General features: G+C 34.7%; 1 protein-coding gene across 1 annotated transcript in view; it reads left to right on the top strand.

Moving 5' to 3' along the window:
• Positions 1-20,213, top strand: part of CRPPA (CDP-L-ribitol pyrophosphorylase A) — a 324,433-nt gene that overhangs the window by 192,530 nt on the left and 111,690 nt on the right. Inside the window, exon 9 of the mRNA XM_059933945.1 lies at positions 7,891-8,022. Coding sequence (XP_059789928.1) covers positions 7,891-8,022 — 132 coding nt within the window. The remainder of the gene's footprint in view (positions 1-7,890; positions 8,023-20,213) is intronic.

Below are 20,213 nucleotides of genomic sequence, written 5' to 3'. Positions count from 1 at the left end.
ATCCTTCCTTTATATTCGTGTGCTCAGAGTCTTTTTCCCTTTTTCAAGACAGCTTGTGTAGGTGTTCAGAAATGTTTATTGACTTGAATTTGCCTTGACATTTTCACTTACAAATGTAGGTACATTAAAACAGAATCAGTTATTCTTAGAAATTCAAAGTATTATAATGGACTTTTGTAGTGGTTTGCCCCAATGCATAGAGTGTCTTAACTTGTGAACTCCAAAAATACCTGTTTTTTAAAAAAATCAGAAAATGCTGATCTAAATGGCCTGCAGACAACCTTAATAATAATAGCAGTAATAAATTTTATCATGTAAGATGAAATTTTGACAAGGCACTAAAATATATAAAGATTATATACTAAACTCAGTGAAGAATCACACACCTGTTTTTGGTAACTTCTTCAATGATTTGTATTCTCTGACAATTTTTCTCAGAGTTTTCTCAAACAGAAAAATAAGTAAATAAATAAATACAGAGTCAAATGTTTCAGATAATAGTAGCTAAACAAATCAGTGCTTCATATTGGGATTGCTTTTAACTTTTGGTTCTAAAGTTTGTTACAGACGATACAGATGTTACTTAATTGTAGTTGTACATAATGCTTCAGATAATTGTATTAATAGCAAAATACAACAGTGGCAGAGTTATGTCCTTATAAGAGAATCAATCTTGTGAAATAATCTGAAAAATGTTCATTTTATGATTTTTTTACATGTTTTAAAGTAATACTCGGTTTTTCTATTGACTGTTTAAAATATGAAGTTCTCAAGTCCCTCCCATCAGGAAGCTTGCACAAGCCTCTTAGATAGCCTCATCCACCAGAGGGCAGACAGCAGAAGCAAGAAAAACTACAGTTCTGCAGCCTGTGGAACGAAAACCACATTCACAGAAAGATAGACAAATGAAAAGGCAGAGGACTATGTACCAGATGAAGGAACAAGATAAAACCCCAGAGAAACAACTAAATGAAGTGGAGATAGGCAACCTTCCAGAAAAAGAATTCAGAATAATGATAGTGAAGATGATCCAGGACCTCGGAATAAGAATGGAGGCAAAGATCAAGAAGATGCAAGAAATGTTTAACAAAGGCCTAGAAGAATTAAAGAACAAACAAACAGAGATGAACAATACAATAACTGAAATGAAAACTACACTAGAAGGAATCAAGAGCAGAATAAATGAGGCAGAAGAACAGATAAGTGACCTGTGACCTGGAAGACAGAATGGTGGAATTCACTGCTGTGGAACAGAATAAAGAAAAAAGAATGAAAAGAAATGAAGACAGCCTAAGAGACCTCTGGGACAACATTAAATGCACCAACATTCACATTATAGGGGTCCCAGAAGGAGAAGAGAGAAAGGACCCAAGAAAATACGTGAAGAGATTGTAGTTGAAAACTTCCCTAACATGGGAAAAGAAATAGCCACCCAAGTCCAGGAAGTGCAGAGTCCCAGGCAGGATAAACCCAAGGAGAAACACGCCGAGACACATAGTAATCAAATTGACAAAAAAAAAATTATTAAAATATGAAGTTCTCATTCCATTACTTTGATCTTTTAAATAAGGATCTGAAAAAAAAATGTATATACAAATGTAACATTTTTACTGGTACTATAAAACTCATTTACTTTTTAATTCTTTGAATCAATAGAAACATTTAAACCTATGGTTGATATTTTAATGCAAAGTACTATTTTATTTTATTTACTACCTTTTATTAAATGCCATTATTTCCCAACCTACTAGCTTTGCTGGTATTTTGTTAAGATTTACAAATGAGTTGTTAGGCATTTGCTCTCAGTTTCCACGATAGCTTAAAACTTAATTAGTTTCTGTTCATCAGAATTATGAGTTGAATTTCATGATGGCATTGATTTAAACTTGTTCTAAAATGAAGTGATTCAATATTAAAAGCTTATTCTTTTTTTCTTTTTAGAAGTACAATTTATTAAATTAATTTTCATTAATAAAATCCATGTAATTCGTAAGTAGTTGAAGTGAGATGAAAATTTCTCTGAAGTTTTTGGGGCTTTTTTATCCTTAAGATAAACTCTTACTTTGATTTGCATAGTATTGGCCCGTTTCATCAATTTTTAGATTTCCCTGATATTTCTTTTGAAAAGTGATGTTTTGAAGATGTTGGGCCTCATTCACACAACTTACTTTTCTGTACACATATGTTGATAATTTTGCAGTATCTATTGTGTGGATTCAAAGAACCTCTGGTCTATCTACCAATTCTTTCTAACTCAATTATTTGATAATTACCAGAACTTTCATTTTGACCATCCTTCCTTCTACTTTGGTGGGCATTAAGCAATGCATTACTTGGATATATACATAAGCTTCACAAATTGACTTTTTTCTTAGTCAAATAAACAAAGAGTTTGTTTTCCCTTCTACCACAAATCCTGACTCCCTTCTCAGGCCTTCCTGTGAACATGGACTCTGGAATGAGACAGAAGTGTTAAATGTGGTGTTATGGAACATTCCTGATATTTTAAAGAATATTGTACGTGATATTAGCTATTGTCCTTTAATTAATGTACCTGTCCTCAGTGACAAGTGAAAAATCACATTTTATAATATAAAAAAGTAATTGGAGTTCTTGGGGACCAGGGGTATATTAAATGGTTACTAAGACAAATATAAAGCATGTGTAGAACTGAATGTAGAGGACATGAGGCAGAGAGAAGCCTTTTCCAAACTCTGAGTGCCAGAAACCTCGCCCACCCACAAAGCCATGAAGTTATCCACATGTTAAATGTTTAAGCAGTTTACTATTTTATAGGAGTGAATTTGCTACCTTTAAAAAAGATGAAATTACATTATTTTTTTTGGGTGGGTAGGAAGATATCCATATCTTTTTTATGTATGCATGAAAAAGAACATTTAGAAATGGCATCCTAACTGGGGAATATTGTTTTTCCTATAATTTACATGTAGTAAATTAGTGAATGGTGCAAAAAGAGACCAAAGAATATATATTTGGTGTAGCTGTAAGCAAATCTGCAGAACTCAACCTAGATGAAATGTTTTGCTACATTTCAATGGATACAAGTGCTTGTATCCTGTCCAAACTGTTTGTTTTATTAAGGCAAAAACATTTACATTTCTTGAGTTATCATGACCGTTTTGCAACCTTCTGCTACAGTTGTATAAATCTGTCCTGTTTTTAAAATTAAAGTTGATTGTATTGTACCAACTCAATGTTTTCCTGGACCTCATAAGTATCTGGTGTATTTTAGAATTCAAAATTAGTAGCACAGTGTTATGTATATGCTTAAATTTTACGTTATTGGTATTAGGAAGTACATCTGCTGGAGATTATCTTCCGGTTTTTATGATGTCATCAGGCTTTCTCACATGGTGAAAGAGAATTTTGAGATGCATCCTACTTCTTCATGCTCGAATTTTATCAACCTGATTATATACATTTCATAAGGTCAATATCCGTATCTGTTTCTTTAAAAGTGACATATGTCAGCTACAATAATATTTAGCACATACTAAGTATTTAGAAAAGGAGCTGTGTTATTCTCCTATGTTCTACTACTTTATGTCTTAAAGTTTCCCTATAATTTAAGTACTTGGTTTGGTGGTATGAAAAAATTAATAAACATAAACCTCTATTAAAAAGAATTAGGAGACCAGAAGGGGGAGCTCTCATGCCCTGAGATTATAGCAGAGCCCGACAGGAAGAAGAAACACTCCTCTTCTTTCCTGGTGAAGACTCAGTGAGTAGAAAGTCATGGACTCTCTGTTTACTATAGCCCTCCAACTTCCTTTTCCCCCTCGATAAAAGCCTTCTCCTTTTCTTGCTGTGTGAGAATTTGCACGTGGCTCACCATGGTTACAGACACGGAATCACAATTCTCTGATGATCCCAAATGAATAAACCCATCTTTGTTTTAGGTCAGCAATGGGGTAAATAGGCAGTTTGTAGGTATATAAATAGTTTGCCCAGAATTCACTTTTACGCACTATTTCCTTAATTTGTGGAATCTACGGTGAACAGAATTGACCTACTGATTTTTTTGAGTGCCGTTAACATTTTTTCTTTTCAAGGAGCTAGGGTATGTTGAATCTTACAGACCTATAGCTGGAGTGAAAGCCTTCCATTCCTAGTTTAGAATCTCATGACTTGGTGAGAACTTTTAAAAACTATTATACATGTAGCGTGTCCTTCAGTTCAACCTAGATGTTCTATGCTACAACATCTGTTTCTGTAAGAAAAATTAGTTTCTATGTGATTAGTAAATAAAGCAGTTAGGTCCATTTAATGTGAAGTTGCATCAGCTTGTGTGCAACTTTTCCTAAAGAGAAACAGCCAGAAAAACAGGAATAGAATGATAACCTTGGGAGGAAAGAGAAACACCCTCCACTCAGCTGCTGCACTGGTAGCAGAAGCCTTTGACGTTAAAAAAAAATTTTGTCTGATGCATTAGTTTCTAAGAGAAGTGCAGTCAAACATCCCTCTGTGTTTATGGATTTGGATATTGTGTTCTCATAATTCAGTCTTTTTTTTTTTTGCTTTGTGTTTTAAAATCTATGTTCTTAGTAATAAGGTTATGGTTATTATAAGTTTTGTTTTTTATTATGTACTGTTTATCTGTATTAATGTTTGTTTTTTTTTTTGTCTTAACCCTATTATATTGCTACAACCTTAATTTTTGGTAGTATTTGCATGGTATGCCTTTTCATACCAGTACATACATAAATGTCTAATGAAAACTATCTTGTCCTGTAAAGTACATACTTTCAGGATAGTTTTCATTAGACATTTATATTATAGCTAGCATATAGTTCGATTTTTCTTAAAAATCCAATCTGATAAATCTGTCACTTAAGAAAGAGTTAAAAAGTGTTACATTTATCTTTATTATTTTTATATTTGGGATTCTTTCTACAAGCTTATTTTTTTTGGTTATTGCTGTTGGCCAATTGTTTTGTTTGCTACTTTACTTTCCTCCTATGCTTTGTTGCATTGATACAAATAATCCTTTAGTCCTTCTGCAAGTTTGGAAACTATACAATATAATTGTATATAGCTTTAATTAAATAGCATTACTTTTAATATAATTAGCTGTAAGTTAACCAAGTGTAAGGTCTAATTTCTGTCCTTCAAAAAAAAAAAGATTCAGCACACTTTATCTATTGAACATTCTCATTACAATATAATCTTGTCGAGAGTTTTAGGTTTACCATTTTTTTAGACTCCCAGAGTTATAATTTATTTTTATAATTAATAGTTAATGTAATTAACTGGTATTTAAAAAATTAATTTTAGGCTCTCTTGTAGGACACTCCTTAAGGAAAGTTAAAAATGAGTACCTGCTCCCAGCTCTGACTTCCCGGAGAGGTTCCCCAGCTCCTGGCAGCATGCGTTTCCTCCTGGGCCAACCCTAATGGCAGCTTCCTGGCACAGAGCTCATTCCCAGTTGTATCATAGTCATCATTCCTTCTCTAATTAATGCATTACCAGCATTTCCGCTCTTTCATTTCTGTGCCTTTTAAATTTCTGTGCAGGCTATAATTACCAGTTATAGTGGTCTTGTCTTTTCTGCTCCTTGTGCTATTTTTACACAAACCGTCTCCCTACCACCCACCTCCCTTACTTTAGTGCAAGATTTTTCTGAACTCAAATTTTGTCAGGAAGACTTGTATTAAACAAGAAATGTCTGTCTGTCTAGCTAGCTATCTAGGCTGGCAGTAAGGTTGCCCAGGTTGTGTATTGCAAAATTCTAGGGCATTCCATTCACCTAAAATATGTTGGGCAAGGTGGCCGCTAGCATTTCATGGTATCTGAATAGTACAGCTAATTACACAGTTAAAAGAGTTAAACAGTCCACTGAGGCTTTTAACTCCAAACAGTAGTATTGTTCCCCAGCCCAGCTGGTATGGGGCTATGTAGTGATCAGGCCATATGGGCTCTGGAGAGACTCTTACCCTCAGCCTGTCCCCTGGCTTCAGATCCATACCATGACTGCCGTTTCCAAAATTGCCTCAGTGTTGGGGAATTAGCCTGCTTTTGTAGCAAGCACACCACCAGCAATTTTAGGTTCAGACTCCTAAGAGTAGAAGCCTTTATAGCGCTAGTTGGACCAACTTTGGGAAAGACTACAGGGCAGGGAAAAAGGCAGGGCAGAGGTGGGCGTGTCTTCTGCTTTAGCTCCTGAGCTCATCCATCATCTCACATGAGTTTAGGGGCTGCTTTTCTCTCCCCACTTCTCCCTCTACCTTGGCTTCTCAGGGGTGAGGGAAGGAGATCACAGAAGGTGGTATGTGAGCCATCCTTTCAGAAGGCTTCAGCTGCAAATAGGGACTGACATCTTTTGCAACAGCTGATAGTCATTAGCTTCCAGGTACCAGCAAGGGGAACACCTGGCTATAAGCTGAATTACTTTGAAGGAAGGTCTAGTATTTATAGTTCATTCACAATTCTTCCAGCCTGGGTGTGGTTCACCAGTCAGGAGTTAGTTTTACCATAAGTAATGCTACCTGGTAAAAAAGCTGAAGTTTCACTTTCATAAGTTTTCAGGGAAACAGAGCTTAGGGGAAGGTGAGCCCAGAGTTTCAGGGTTACATGGTCTTTTCTTCAGCTATTCAGCAGATAGAAAAACCTGAAACTTATACTTTCTGCTTTTTATCTTCCAAAAAGTTTTATTTTTGCTTTTCTTTGTTCTTTTGATTTATGAATTGGACATTTTTAAGGAAAAAAGTCTATATTGTTACCTTAGATTTCAAGAGGTAGCAGCTATATGTATATGTTTTCAACTGACTATATTTAATGAAAAGTTCCAAGAAAGTTACTGAATATCTACTAAATTAAAATATATTGCACATTATCTCAGTTATCTTTAAAAATGGATGTTATATAAGCAATTTTCCCTGGAAAAGCAAAATGTAATGGGTGAAAAAAAACCCTCTCATTCCCTTGTTCTACAGAAAGAACATAGTAAGATGTTTTGTTGTCTGTTGTCATAAAGAGCACATTTCCATATGAATGAGCAGAGAGGAAGGGATTAGTATAAGATTGGTATAAGGGATTAATATTAGTATATAAGGTGGAGTATATTATAAAATGCTCCTAGTTAATAAATACACGTAATTGAACAAATAATTCTTAAGTTTTAAAATTTTGATATTGCAAAAGAATACACATATTTCTTTATGCTCATTGTATATGTGCATTTGCATTTTAAATAGTTTATTTTGAAGCTATTGTTGTGATTTAGGTTTTTATATCCCATGAAAGACAGACAGTATTGTATCATCTCAGTAGTAGTAGTTTGTAGAAAAGAGCACAGATCACCCTGAGACCTTCAATTTAAATGAAAAATAATGCTTAAAAAATAGTCACTTGAATAATTTCAAGAAAAACACTAACACTGGTAAAAGAATTCTACATAAAATTCTTCTGGATTTACTTTAAGAAGTAGATTATTATTAAATTCCAATTATTACTTTGAAAGGGAATCTTCTAAATAACTATGTATTTAGATAAGCAGTCCCTTGAATTTTATTGTTATTGTTAATTTCTTAACCTATTTATTTCTATCTAGCCTAGTTTCAAATTACAAATTAGGAAGTAAGTTGAAAGAAATGATGAAATCATATATTCTTTATATCAGTACACTTGACTCTGACACAAATTAAAATAGAATATTAGCATTTTATACTTTTCAATTAGTGTTTACTGTGTCTGTATTTATAAAGGATGATTGATTCATTTTATTAAGTATTTATGGGTTGAAATGATTAGAAGTTAATAAAATGATAAAAATAATTTCAATTTATATGTGTTTTAAGCTTCTTTAATGTCATACTTTTCAAGGGAAACTGTAATGGTACTCTGATTGTTACTTTTTATATTATTTTGCAGGTGCAGTTTCTTGATTATGAATCAGAACCATCTGGTCAGAAAATGGAAAACCTAATGCGGATTAGAGAATTTGCCAAGGAAGTGAAAAAAACAAATATTTTATTATATGGCCTTCTCGTATATTACCCACAGGTAGGTAAAATGTTGGTCTCTTCAGATTGTATGTTTTTTAGACTACAGTTTTATTGGTGGGAACCTGATTTTGTTAAAAGCAAAGAAATATTAAAAAAATTTTGGGCTGGAAAATTACTTATCTATTCATGTTCTGCAGCAAGTAGAAACTCTTGACTCTAAGGGAAAATTAAAAATCAAAACAAGTGTTTTGATTAGGGGGAAAAAAAGATGAAAATTGGCAACGATCTCACACTAGGTAGCCCACATAAAATTGCCAGATATGCAAATGAAAATACAGAATCCCCAGTTAAGTTTGAGTTTCAAATAAATAATAAATAATTTTATTTTTAATTCCAATTTTGGAATTTGAAATTTGAATTTCATATTTAACTGGACCTTTGTATTTAACTGGCAACTCTAAGGTCACAATCTTAGCCGTTTGTATAATTTAAAATTGTTTATTCCTTTAATGCTGTGCTAAAGATGTTGGTAATCAAGACTAATTATTTGAAAGCAGTGGCTGGCATTTGGGTTACATGAGGGCATGGTATTTAACTAGACAAAAACTCTTAACTGTCGCTGTCTTTTTTTTTTTTTTTTTTTTTCTGTCGCTGTCTTTTAATAGCGAGTTACTTAAGCTGAAGGCAAAATGAATTAGCATTATAAATTCTTTGTGCAGAGGAATGCTATTTAAATCAAACTGTTTGGAGAATCTGTTAGAGAAGATGGATTTGCTCTTTGTGCATAGATACCTTTCATAGAACTTGCAGAAAGCTTCATGGTGTCTTAGAGGTGTACCACATAGGAGTCAAGGAAATAAAATAGTCAACTGCTTTTTTATTTAGTGGTCTGGAATAAAAGTGATTTGGTACTATATGGTTGATGAATAACAGCTATTGTTTATGAAATATTTAAGGTGCCTTTTTAGCCTGAAGGTAACAACATTTCTTTTGAAACAAATGGATTTTAGTTGAATATAAGGGCCATCTTTTAGCCAGTTCCTTGGTTTTCTTTAACTTTGAGGTTGTTTCCTCTGCTTCTGACATAGACAAGCATGACCTCCAGTTGGTCCTAAGGACAAGGCAAAGTTTAGTTCACTTAGGATCATGGAATTGTAAAATGTTAGTGCTGTATGGTTCCTGAAGTCAGTACAACCAAGGCCTAAAGAGAGACATATAGTTGCCCAAGGACATAAAACTGGCAGAGTAAGAATTAGAACTCAGGTCTGTATCTTCCTTCAGGAATGTTTCCTCTTCAATATTGTCTTTGGTGGTACCCTAGATTAACGTGGTGGGAAAAAGAAATCAGTTATTTCTCTTGTGCCATGCAAAGGAGTCATGGTCTAATGCTATGCTATACAGGTATAAAATAAGAGTTCACTCAGGAAAACCTCAAAAGCTGGGGAATGGTAGAGCACACACAGTTCTGGAACTCTCCTTGTCCTATGATTTAGACTAAGCACAAAGGGTCTGTAGCTGACTTTCTAGTGGAGGGTCTGGTTGCCAGATGAAATAGAGCATGGAATTTCAGAGAAAAAGTATGTTTTAGCATAAGTATGTCCCAAATGTTACATGGACCATATTTGCACAAAAAATTCTTTATTGTTATTCTGAATTTCAAGTATAACTGGGTATCTTGTGTTTTATTTGCTAAACCTAGTAACACTTGTAGAGTTCATGTTTACATAAAAGTATTCATTTTTTTCACACTTGACATGTTCTACCCTTTTATGGAATGGAGAACAGTGAGTATCTATGTGACTCTGTACCTGTGAAGGCTCCCTGATTGGAAAAGTAGCCTTGTTGAAAAGGACGAGCCTTTGCAGCCCACTGCTTGGTATCTGACTGCTCTTTTAAGCAAACTTGGACCTGCTAAGCCAGCTGTCTACTAAGTTACCAAAAGTGGGAAAAAGATGGTCCTGCAAGCCCTTCAAGATATGTCTCTCATTGCTTTAGGATGCAAAGATAGCTTACTTAGGTGTTGCTTGTCTCTTCTTAACATTTCAGTAATGATGTTTCAAGTATGTGAAAATGTTTAAAATGAAAGGTTTACTTTTGTCCTTAAAGACACAGATGTGAATTGACTTTTACTAGCCCAACACACTGTCCAATGCATAATTCCACATTAAAGAGCACTTACTGAGAGATCCTGAGATGTTTGTTAGATATGCCATTAAGAAAGAGTTGTGGTTAAAAAATTGGAGAGGCAACAGTGAATAGAGTTAAACAGACTTCTTTAATGAGGGCTTCTCACAAATCCTTAATATACTGATGAGCATTTCATATCTCCAACTTGGGGACAAGGGCTATGCCATTTTCCATTTTCTCCTGTAATCCTTTAGCCATAGATAAATCATGGGTCTAATGTTCCCTAAAAGAAACTTTGAAACACTCCTCACAAGTATACCGTTAAGTAAAGAAAGCACTACCTCTGCATAGTCTTTTTCTACTTCAGTACTAATTTTTCCATTTAGTTAAAGCAGCACTTCTAACATTGAGTGCCTGCTTGACACTGCAAACACCAAGGATATGAAGATGTATAAGGTGGAGCTTTCATTCACTGTTTAGTGAAGAGTGTTGCTCTGTGCTTTCCGCTGTGCTGTGAGATACAACTTTTTGTAGTGTTCATACACTGGACTTTGTTCCCTAAATCTAATTCATCTCTGTAAGAGCCATTAGGTGTTTTGTAGGTAGTTATTGTGTATGCTTCTAAGTCTCTGATCAGTGAAACCTTTCTAGATTTTTTTTTTAAACAATTTTTCATAAGACACTAGCATCAGGTGCCTCTTTTTTGGATAGGTTTTCAGTTTATTGATAGCCCCTCCTTGGAAGAGAGAACGTATCGAATTGACTTCTGTATCTGTGTTACACATATGTTCATTCGGGCTTAAAGAAAACCTCCCTTGTTATGTATGTGATATTTCTGATAATGTAGATGGTCTTGATATTTGGCCGCACCTTCACAGTGTTGATGTATATGATGTTTATAGTTAAATAGAATTACGTAGGCTGTTTTCTTTTTAAGCACATGATGCTATTAAACCTCTGTTTGTGTTTGTATAGTGTTCTTTTACACACATGTATTGGAGTTTTTGCATTTGGCAATTTTAAGCTGATTAGTTTTATTCTATTATTTCAGTCTTTCATTGTCTTTTTTGATCTAGATTATAGCATATGATTAATTAGCTATAGTTTCTTGCATCATATAATTTACAAATTAGATGTCATCTATATTTTGTATATACCTCTAAGGAAAAAATTGATTTGGATAAAGCTAAGGATTGATTCCTTCTTTAGTATCTATAAACGTTCTACAATGTTGTCTGTGATCAATTACTGATAATTTAATAATTCAGTCACTGACAAATGCATCTAACTTTATAATATCTTAACTCAATTTCTCCATATTTTCTTTACTGATATAAGAAACATTAACAAATACTTTACTTAACTCTAGATAAGCTTTATGTGTGTGTTTTTTCTGCCTTTGAGAGAGATTATTTGCTAAATTATTGAATATGCTAGTTTCTTATCTATATCACCATAGTAAGGCACTAATTAACTTTTTTTTTCCCAAAATTGACTTTAAAATATTCTAGTGGCCTCAAAAAATTAATAATTTAAACTGAGCTCTTTGTGGGTAGCTTAAACTTAGAGTTATAGATCAAGTGACAGGCTTCACTGTGTATATATATGTATCTATACATTTATATACACACACGTATATAAATATAAGTAAAAAATACTTGACCATAGTATAAAGTTTTCTAATGTTATCATCCAGTTTTCAGTTCCTCAAGTTGTAAACAAATCAGGAAAGATTTGAAATTTATGCTCTAGACTAGAAATGTAGCATAAAGCTTGCCTTTTCAATGTGTTGAATGAATTTAAATCAGGTCCTATCCCTTTTTTAAAAATAACCATACAAAAATAACTATGAATAATTAAAACCAGTTTTTATAGTTGAGTCCATATAAAGGCTCTTAGTCCCTTTTTAAGTGTTACTTTAAATAATTCTATGCATAAAATATTATTCTTCATCCTGTTAATCCAGCTTTGTTATGCAAACCATCATTGAGGTCCATGATATAAAATTACATGTTTGGGGAACATGTTTTAGTTATTTGAAAATTTGTATCTGATAATATGGCAGTGAACATATACAGACTTAGTATTTCTGCCATGAACTGTTCAAGCCAGTAGCTTACAAGTGTACAGTCTTAATTTTGTTGAAATCTAAAATATTTTCATGATGACTTTGTTTTTTAAGGCAAATGTTTGCGAGTTTACTTTTTAAAATAATATTCCTTAAAACTGTGATAGTAAGTAAACTGTTTCCCTGAGTTCTGTGAGCCATTCAAGAAGCGGATTGTAGGAACCTGTGACCTATAGCTTGTTGGTCAGAAGTACAGATGGCATCCGAAGTAGAAGTCAGCCTGGTGGGACTGAGCCCTTAAGCCTGGGGTGTGTGGTCAGTGCTAACTCCAGGTAGTGAGTGTCAGAACTGTTTAGTGTGGGAAAAATAAAACACACATTTGGTGGCAGAAGTGTTGAGAATAGAAAAACAATTAATCTTTAGGCCAGTATAAAACTTGCTGTATCTATTATGTACCCAATCCCACCAGAGGTTTTCCAAATTGTGGACATTCTTTTAGCTTAGGTGCCTAGTGAAAATGTTGTGAATCAGAGTCCCCAGTCCCCAGCAAACTAACAGTGAACATGTAGCATGAAAAAGAAATTAGACTCCGTTGTCGCTGTAATACAACTTAAACTATACTGACCATTTTACAGGTAAAACTTCTAGGTTACAACGATATTATTCCTTTGATTAGTAACTTTTTTGTACAGACATTACAACATTGAATAATCCACTCAACTGATTTTTGCATTCAGCTTTACTTATCCACCATCTTCACAAAGATATCATGAGACATCTTATTAGGTATTTTCCTGAAGTCCAGATCTGGGATTTGTACAGCTGTCCCTTGCTTGAGTAATCTACTGGTATTCTCAAAGAAAGAAATAAGTTTAAGTTGTTTAAATGAACATACATTAGACCCCACTAATAAATGATTGATTTTCTATGCCAGTAGCTTTTTAAACACTGGGTCTTAGAAAAATCCCCAGCTGACAGTATTATAGTCACCTGAGGAATTAAATATACAGATTCCTAGTCTGTACCTCCCTGTCTCTATTTCAAGAGATCAGGAATATCCCTTGGGCTCTATGTTTCACAAGCTCAAACTGTGATGAAAGTTTAGTGTGAGCCAGATTTAAATGACTGATGCAGGTCAGTGGTCCTTCATTCCATTGGCATGTTGGAATCACTGATTTCCCTTTGTAATCTGTGTAGGACTGTCACATCAGTGGAGGCTGTGATATACCAGGTAGAATGTTGATTAAGTTTGGTAAGGGAGTGAAGAATGGCCATTTGAAAAAGTTTCTCAGGTAACTGAAATCTGTCTTCTTGTTCATTAAGGACAACTGTTATAAACACTCAAAAACTCTCAGTAAAATAGGGCAGTTATATTGATAAAGATAATTAGTTGGAAACAAAAAAAGTATATCATTGATTGTTTAAAAGACGGGTTTTGAAAAGGTATTTTGTAGCTTTATAGAATTTCTCAAGAGTCACAGAACCAAGATTGGATACTAGCTAGCCAGGAACAGTACAGTTAACAGAAACGCTCAACCGTCCTGTGGGACTGTGCTAAGAAAAATGCCTCCCATCCCTGATTCTGCTTATATAATATGCTAGGGGACCATGGGTAGGAACTCTACCATAGCTGATCCATAAAATGAAAGGTCTCTTCCCTAGATCTAGTGTCCTTGTTCTGGCACCACTTCTACCTTCTAAGTCTCCTCCATGTGCATAATAGAACCTATAGAATTTAGATGCTACAGAATCTGGGGAAATGTAGCTTGGTTTTTTCTCTGTAGTCTCTATAGCGCAGAAATGAAAGATGGGCTATGGTTAGGGAAGGCATTGCTTGCGCCACTTTGCAATATCAGCGCCATCTATGTTATAGAATCCTGTCTTAGGTTGGAATGAAATCAAACAGAGCACCTTTAACATGTGTTTACATTTAAGGGCTTGTTATTTGTCTATATCCAGGCTTTCCATATGGTGTCTGCCACAAATATACATTTTTAATTACAATTTTGCATATGAACTTTTATAATAATAAAATTTGCAAAGTCTATAAAATTTATCTGTAGCAGTTTTGTATTTAATCTGTGCATTTTATGTACTCAGGGCTTTAGAGATGAGTCACACAGGTTCATGGTTAAAGAGTTTCCTAAAATTATTATAACTGATTATTTCTTACATTGAATTAGTATCTTCCCCTCTAACTGAAAAACAAGGTATATGACCCTAAACAAGGGATATAAGTTTTCACGGCCTTGGATTCTCCACTTTAAAATGCAGAAGTCAGAACTTCTGTTTGAAAGCCTTTGTCGGATGAGAAAGAGGAGACACAAGAGGTGTGCAGGGTGTGTCATGTGGTACCATCAACCATCTCTCACTCTGACACGGGAATTCTAGAACTGTGCCTGGGTTTTCTTTCCTCTCCCTATGTGACCATAAACTTCACCTATACTATTATTTCCTTTATTTTATTCAGAATTACTCATTATTGTTTGTGTGTTTTATTCTAGTTCAGAGAGGAAACTGTTCTCTTTTTTTTGTCAGACACCTTAATAAAGTAGAAGACAAGGGTGGTGCCTTAGTCTGTTCTGCTGCTATAGCAGATACCATAGATTGGAGGCTGGAAGTCTGAGATCAGGGTGCCAGCATGTTTGAGTTCTAGGGAGTTCTTGGTTGCAGAGCACAGTTTTCTTATTGTATGCTCACAGAGCAGGGAGAGGGTGAGGCCTCTAGAGCCCTAATTCTATGGATGAGGACTCCACTCTAATGAGTTAATCACCAACTGAAGGTCTCTCTTCCTAATAGCGTCACGTCACGTAGGAGTTAGGATTTCAACATATGAATTTGGAGGAGGGGCACAGAGATTCAGTCCATAACAGGGAAGGAATTAACATCCATTAGAGAAAGGTTAAGGGAAATATTAAATATGTTAGCATGTCAGGAGTATGTGCCATTTATTGTCTATTCCTTATCTTCTGTCTCCTTTCTTCTCCTTTGTACTGTCATTTTACTGGGTTTGATACAGTGGGAAACAGGACTTTTGAAAGCAATAGTTGGCTTAGTGTTTTCGTAAGATGAGGCCATTGGAAAGGACTACATCAGGCAGAGCTACAGAAAACAAGTCTTGAAGAGGCCAGAGGTAAAACAGGGGAGCCCTTACCTTCTCCCAGCTTCTGAATGCCACTGTTTCCTCTCTTCCTACAACTACTGCGGCTCTGGGAGGCATATAGAAAAAGGAGGAAAGTTACCAAAGCAGTTTTGTAATTTTTTGTTTTTTAAAAAACAATTGTTTGTAAAAGACTTATGAGGATCCTTTTATAAACCTCCAAAATAGGATGTGAAATGGTGAAATGAAGTTGTTTGGCAAAACATTAAATTAGATAAAGATGTGTAAATTGTTCTTCTGTCCAAAGTGTAAGCAAGATCTCTCTACTTGATGAGTTAAGTACTGTTGTCTTTCTCTGTTGTCTGGGTTTTGAAGGTTTTGTGTGTACTATAAAGGACACCCAGAAAACATTCTTGACAGTGAATCTCTTTGTAATTACTTCAGGTAAATTCAAAATAAAACATTAAGAACTGTATGAACAGGTCCAACTGCTCTCGGATACCTTTGTGCCAAAAGACCTGAATTTGTAGGATACAATTTACACCAATCTTTCCTCTCAAATGCACCCCATTTGCTCTGTGTTCTTAGCCTTCAAGTATGTGTGATCACTTGGAGAACAAATAGGTGCATGCTATCAAGTAGCAGAACACAGATTTTTTTTTTTAATGAAAATCTTTGGGGAGATTAGACTTAAAACTCTACTCCCTGCAGTGAGCAATTACTTGGAATTTAACTGAATTATTTACTAAACTCACATTACTTTCCATGCCGTCATACGGCATGTACACCAAACATGCAGCACCAAATCTGTTTACAGAAACCCATAATACCCTGTTCAGAGTAATCAGGCTTTTCAACGTGGGAATGTTGATGAGACTAAATATTTTTCACTTTCAAATTATTTTGGCTTTTATTATTTAGATTTAGTCATTCTTTGGGAAAATAGGAAGGTTATGAAAGATAATGTCTCTCCAAAACTGTGTTTGACGTAAAATAGCTAGCTAGTGGGAAACAGCTGCGTAGCATAGGGAGATCAGCTCCGTGCTTTGTGACCACCTGGAGGGGTGGGATAGGGAGGGTGGGAGGGAAGGAGACGCAAGAGGGAAGACATATGGGGACATATGTGTATGTATAACTGATTCACTTTGTTATAAAGCAGAAACTAACACACCATTGTAAAGCAATTATACTCCAATAAAGATGTTAAAACAAACAAACAAACAAACAAAAAACCAACTGTGTGTTTGAAAAACTGAAACTATTTTCAGGGAGTTTGGTTAGTTTACTTGGCAGACTCATCAGAGAGAGTAGCAATAAGCTATTATACTTAGACATATCTAAATGAAATGGATTATTACTTACAAACTTCTGCTACAGAACTCTCCTTAATTTTTTTTTTCCACACTATTTTAAATATTTATTTATTTATTTATTTATTTATTTATTTTTGGCTGTGTTGGGTCTTCGTTTCTGTGCGAGGGCTTTCTCTAGTTGCGTCAAGTGGGGGCCACTCTTCATCACGGTGCGCGGGCCTCTCATTATCGCGGCCTCTCTTATTGCGGAACACAGGCTCCAGACGCACAGGCTCAGCAGTTGTGGCTCACGGGCCCAGTTGCTCCGCGGCATGTGGGATCTTCCCAGGCCAGGGCTCGAACCCGTGTCCCCTGCATTGGCAGGCAGATTCTCAACCACTGCGCCACCAGGGAAGCCCCCTCCTTAATTTTTTTGAATAAAAAAAGCAAAATTATGAATGAAAAAGACCATGGAAAATTCTTAATGAACTAAATCCTTTGAACAATGTATTAGCTAACTATTACTGCATAACAAATTACCCCGAAACTTAGTTGCTTAAAACTACATATATAATCTCACAGTCTCTGTGGGTCTCTGGCTCTGGGTCTTTCTCAAGGCTATAGTCATCTCAAGGCTACACCGAGAATGATCTGCTTCCTAGCCACTTAGCTGGCTGTTGAAAGGATTCAGTTTCTCTGGGCTGAGTCTTCAGTTCTTCACAAGCTCATGGTTGGAGGCCAACCTCTATTCTTTGTCATGGGCGTTTGTCCATAGAGCATCCCACAATATCAGAGCAAGCAAGAGAGAGAAAACGAAGACAGAAGTCACAGTCTTCTGTAACATAATCACCAAGTGACATCCTGTCACTTTTATTGTATTCTGTTCATTGGAAACAAATGACAAAGTTTTACCTACACACAGGGAAGGTGATTTACATAGGGCATGGGTACCAGTAGGTAGTGATCACTGGGAGCCGTATCAGATGCTGCCCACCACAATAATACCAGAATGCTAATATTATAGGAGGCTAAAAATTATATTTCTTGCTATCCACTCCAAGCAAAGTAAGGGGTTTATAACCTAAATAGGGCCAGAAATGTGTAAAGGTGAAAAACATGCACACAGATTTTATATATATGTATACATACATACACACGTACATATGATTACACAAACTTACTTTTTTCTTGACACTTGAATAGAGTAGTAACAGCTAGAGACAGTATAGCAGGGAAGTGGGGAGCCAACGAAATGGAAACTTAGTTTTATGTTATCTGTACAATTTTAAAAAGCTTGATTTAGGTCAGATCCACATCAAATAAATTAGGGAGCATATATTCATAGATAGGCTGTATTATTTCAGTTCAGGTTAGTGAAGCTAGTATTACAAAATAATTGCTATAAAATGGTGGCTTTGCATTTGAGGGAGTTGAGACTCATTACAGTGGAGCATATAACCCAGAAGTATTGTGTCTCAGAGGCTTGAAAAACAGTTTCCAGGAAACAGAGTTGCTGTAGTAAGTCAGGAGAACTAGAAATTAAAAGAAGCCAGTGAATCTGACAACTGGAATCCTTTTGGTAATCTTCAGGGAAGATGTGTTTGTGCACTCGTAGAAAGCATTGAGAAACTTCATTGGGCGTTATCTGATTTCCTATAAACTGTTTCCCCAGTAAAACTCCTGCCATATGACTAACATCAATGAAAAGTTGAAAATAGGATTTAATTTCATTCATTACCCAAATTCTGATATTTTAACTAATGAAATAGAAAAAAAAAATAGGCATGGCAAATAGGTTGAAAGAACAAACTGAGTAATTATTCCCTGGGAAGTGGAGAGTTTCCTAATGCATGTGGCATTATTTCAGCCCTTTGAAATAAAACATGTTGTATATATATATATATATATATGTATATATATATATATATATATATATATATATATATATATATATATACACACACACACACACACTGTTCACAGCAGTTTTATGTAGAATTTCCTTAAATAACATTAGAGGGAGGGAGATATCTTTCTCTGTTTATTTTCATTTTATGTAACTCTAATTATCCAAACTGCAGAAGCAGCTGTACAAAGAACTCTAAAATTGCAGTGTTTAACTGAATCAAGTAGAGAGAACATGATGTGCATGCTAGAGGACTTGAAAACATCAAGCAGAGTGGGAAGTGAAACTAGATAGAAGCAATGTGAAGTCAAGATAATAAAGATTTAGCATTCTAAGCCAATGGCAATAACTCTGAATACTTAGAAATATTTGGGGCCTATTGACTTTTAGATATTGCATGTCATTTAGATTAAGGGTAACATTTCCAAAATCTGGGACTATCTAAGGACCATGTTCCAGGAATGAGAGTTGGTTGTATGTAAATTCCTTATTTTCTGCCCTAAATCATCAGGATTTAGAAAAGATAATAGTTTGTAAATTTAGAACATGTGTTTATTGTCTCTGAGAATCCTATCAACATTTCTGATTATGAACACAAAGGAAATATAGAGGGACCTTCTCCATTGAGAGTCAGGAAGCTATGAGTAATGTTTGGCATAAAGATTTGTGTATAGAAAACAGTGAAGTTTATTAGTTTTCCATCCATCTCATTACTCATCTTTGACAACTGGTAAGGAAATATATTTTAATTAAGCTTCAACTTTCTATTACTGAATGCATAATGGCAATTATATACTAATGCTATTAGGAAATGAGTTGGTTTAATAACAAACATATCTACAATCACTCTTTTAGAATCTGGATTTTAATGGGCAGAAAAAGCACAGATGTTTTACAAAGACACCATTCATGATTATTATTATGCTTCGGTCAGTGTTTATATTTTGTATGTTTCTAATCACTATATCATGCTGAAATCCTATATGACGAAGAATATAAGGAAAGAGTGTTCAAGAGTACCACAGATAATTTACCATTTTTTCAGCTAAAATTATTTATCTTAATCTTTTGCATTTTTACTCTATTTCCTTTTTAAAAATACGATTCTCCATGTGTATTTATGGCCTAAAAGCTTCTGAATTGTAATAAATTTCATAACTAGGCCACAGATCTTCTGCTATATGGACAGACTTTTTACAAGGGGATTCAGGAACACAAGAATAAACACGTTTATTATAGGACATGCTGTACTTTTTTTATTGTTTACCACAAAGACTTTTTCATTAAAAGATTCAAAGAGAGGAAATTTAATTTTTGTTCATAGGCTTGCAAGCTGAAATTGGGGCAATGTGAAATGTATTAAAATAGAGACCATTAAAGTAATCTATATACCACTTACTGGTAGTATGTCCTTACATTTAGTTTGTAGGTTTGAGCCAATCTTATACTCTATTCTTGATAGTGAAGTCAATTAAAAAAATTGATTCTCTAGTGAGGATATGCTGCTTTGAACAGATACCAACTAGCAAATATCAAGTTACAGGCAAAATTATTAAATGTATAAATGTACAGGTTTATGGTTTTCTAATGCATCTATATTATACTATATATTTCTAGTTCCTTTCTAGTGAAAAGTCAGGCCATTTCTTGTTTGTCTACTGGGTACATATCTTTGATTCTGACTTAATCTGTTTAGTTTTGAATTTTAAATAGGAATAATAAGTTTTGCTCAATATATGTATATACGAGGGTTTAA

The sequence above is a fragment of the Balaenoptera ricei genome, chromosome 9 (genome assembly GCF_028023285.1).
Source record: "Balaenoptera ricei isolate mBalRic1 chromosome 9, mBalRic1.hap2, whole genome shotgun sequence".
Lineage (NCBI taxonomy): Eukaryota > Metazoa > Chordata > Mammalia > Artiodactyla > Balaenopteridae > Balaenoptera > Balaenoptera ricei.
This window is presented reverse-complemented; position numbering and strand designations above follow the sequence as displayed.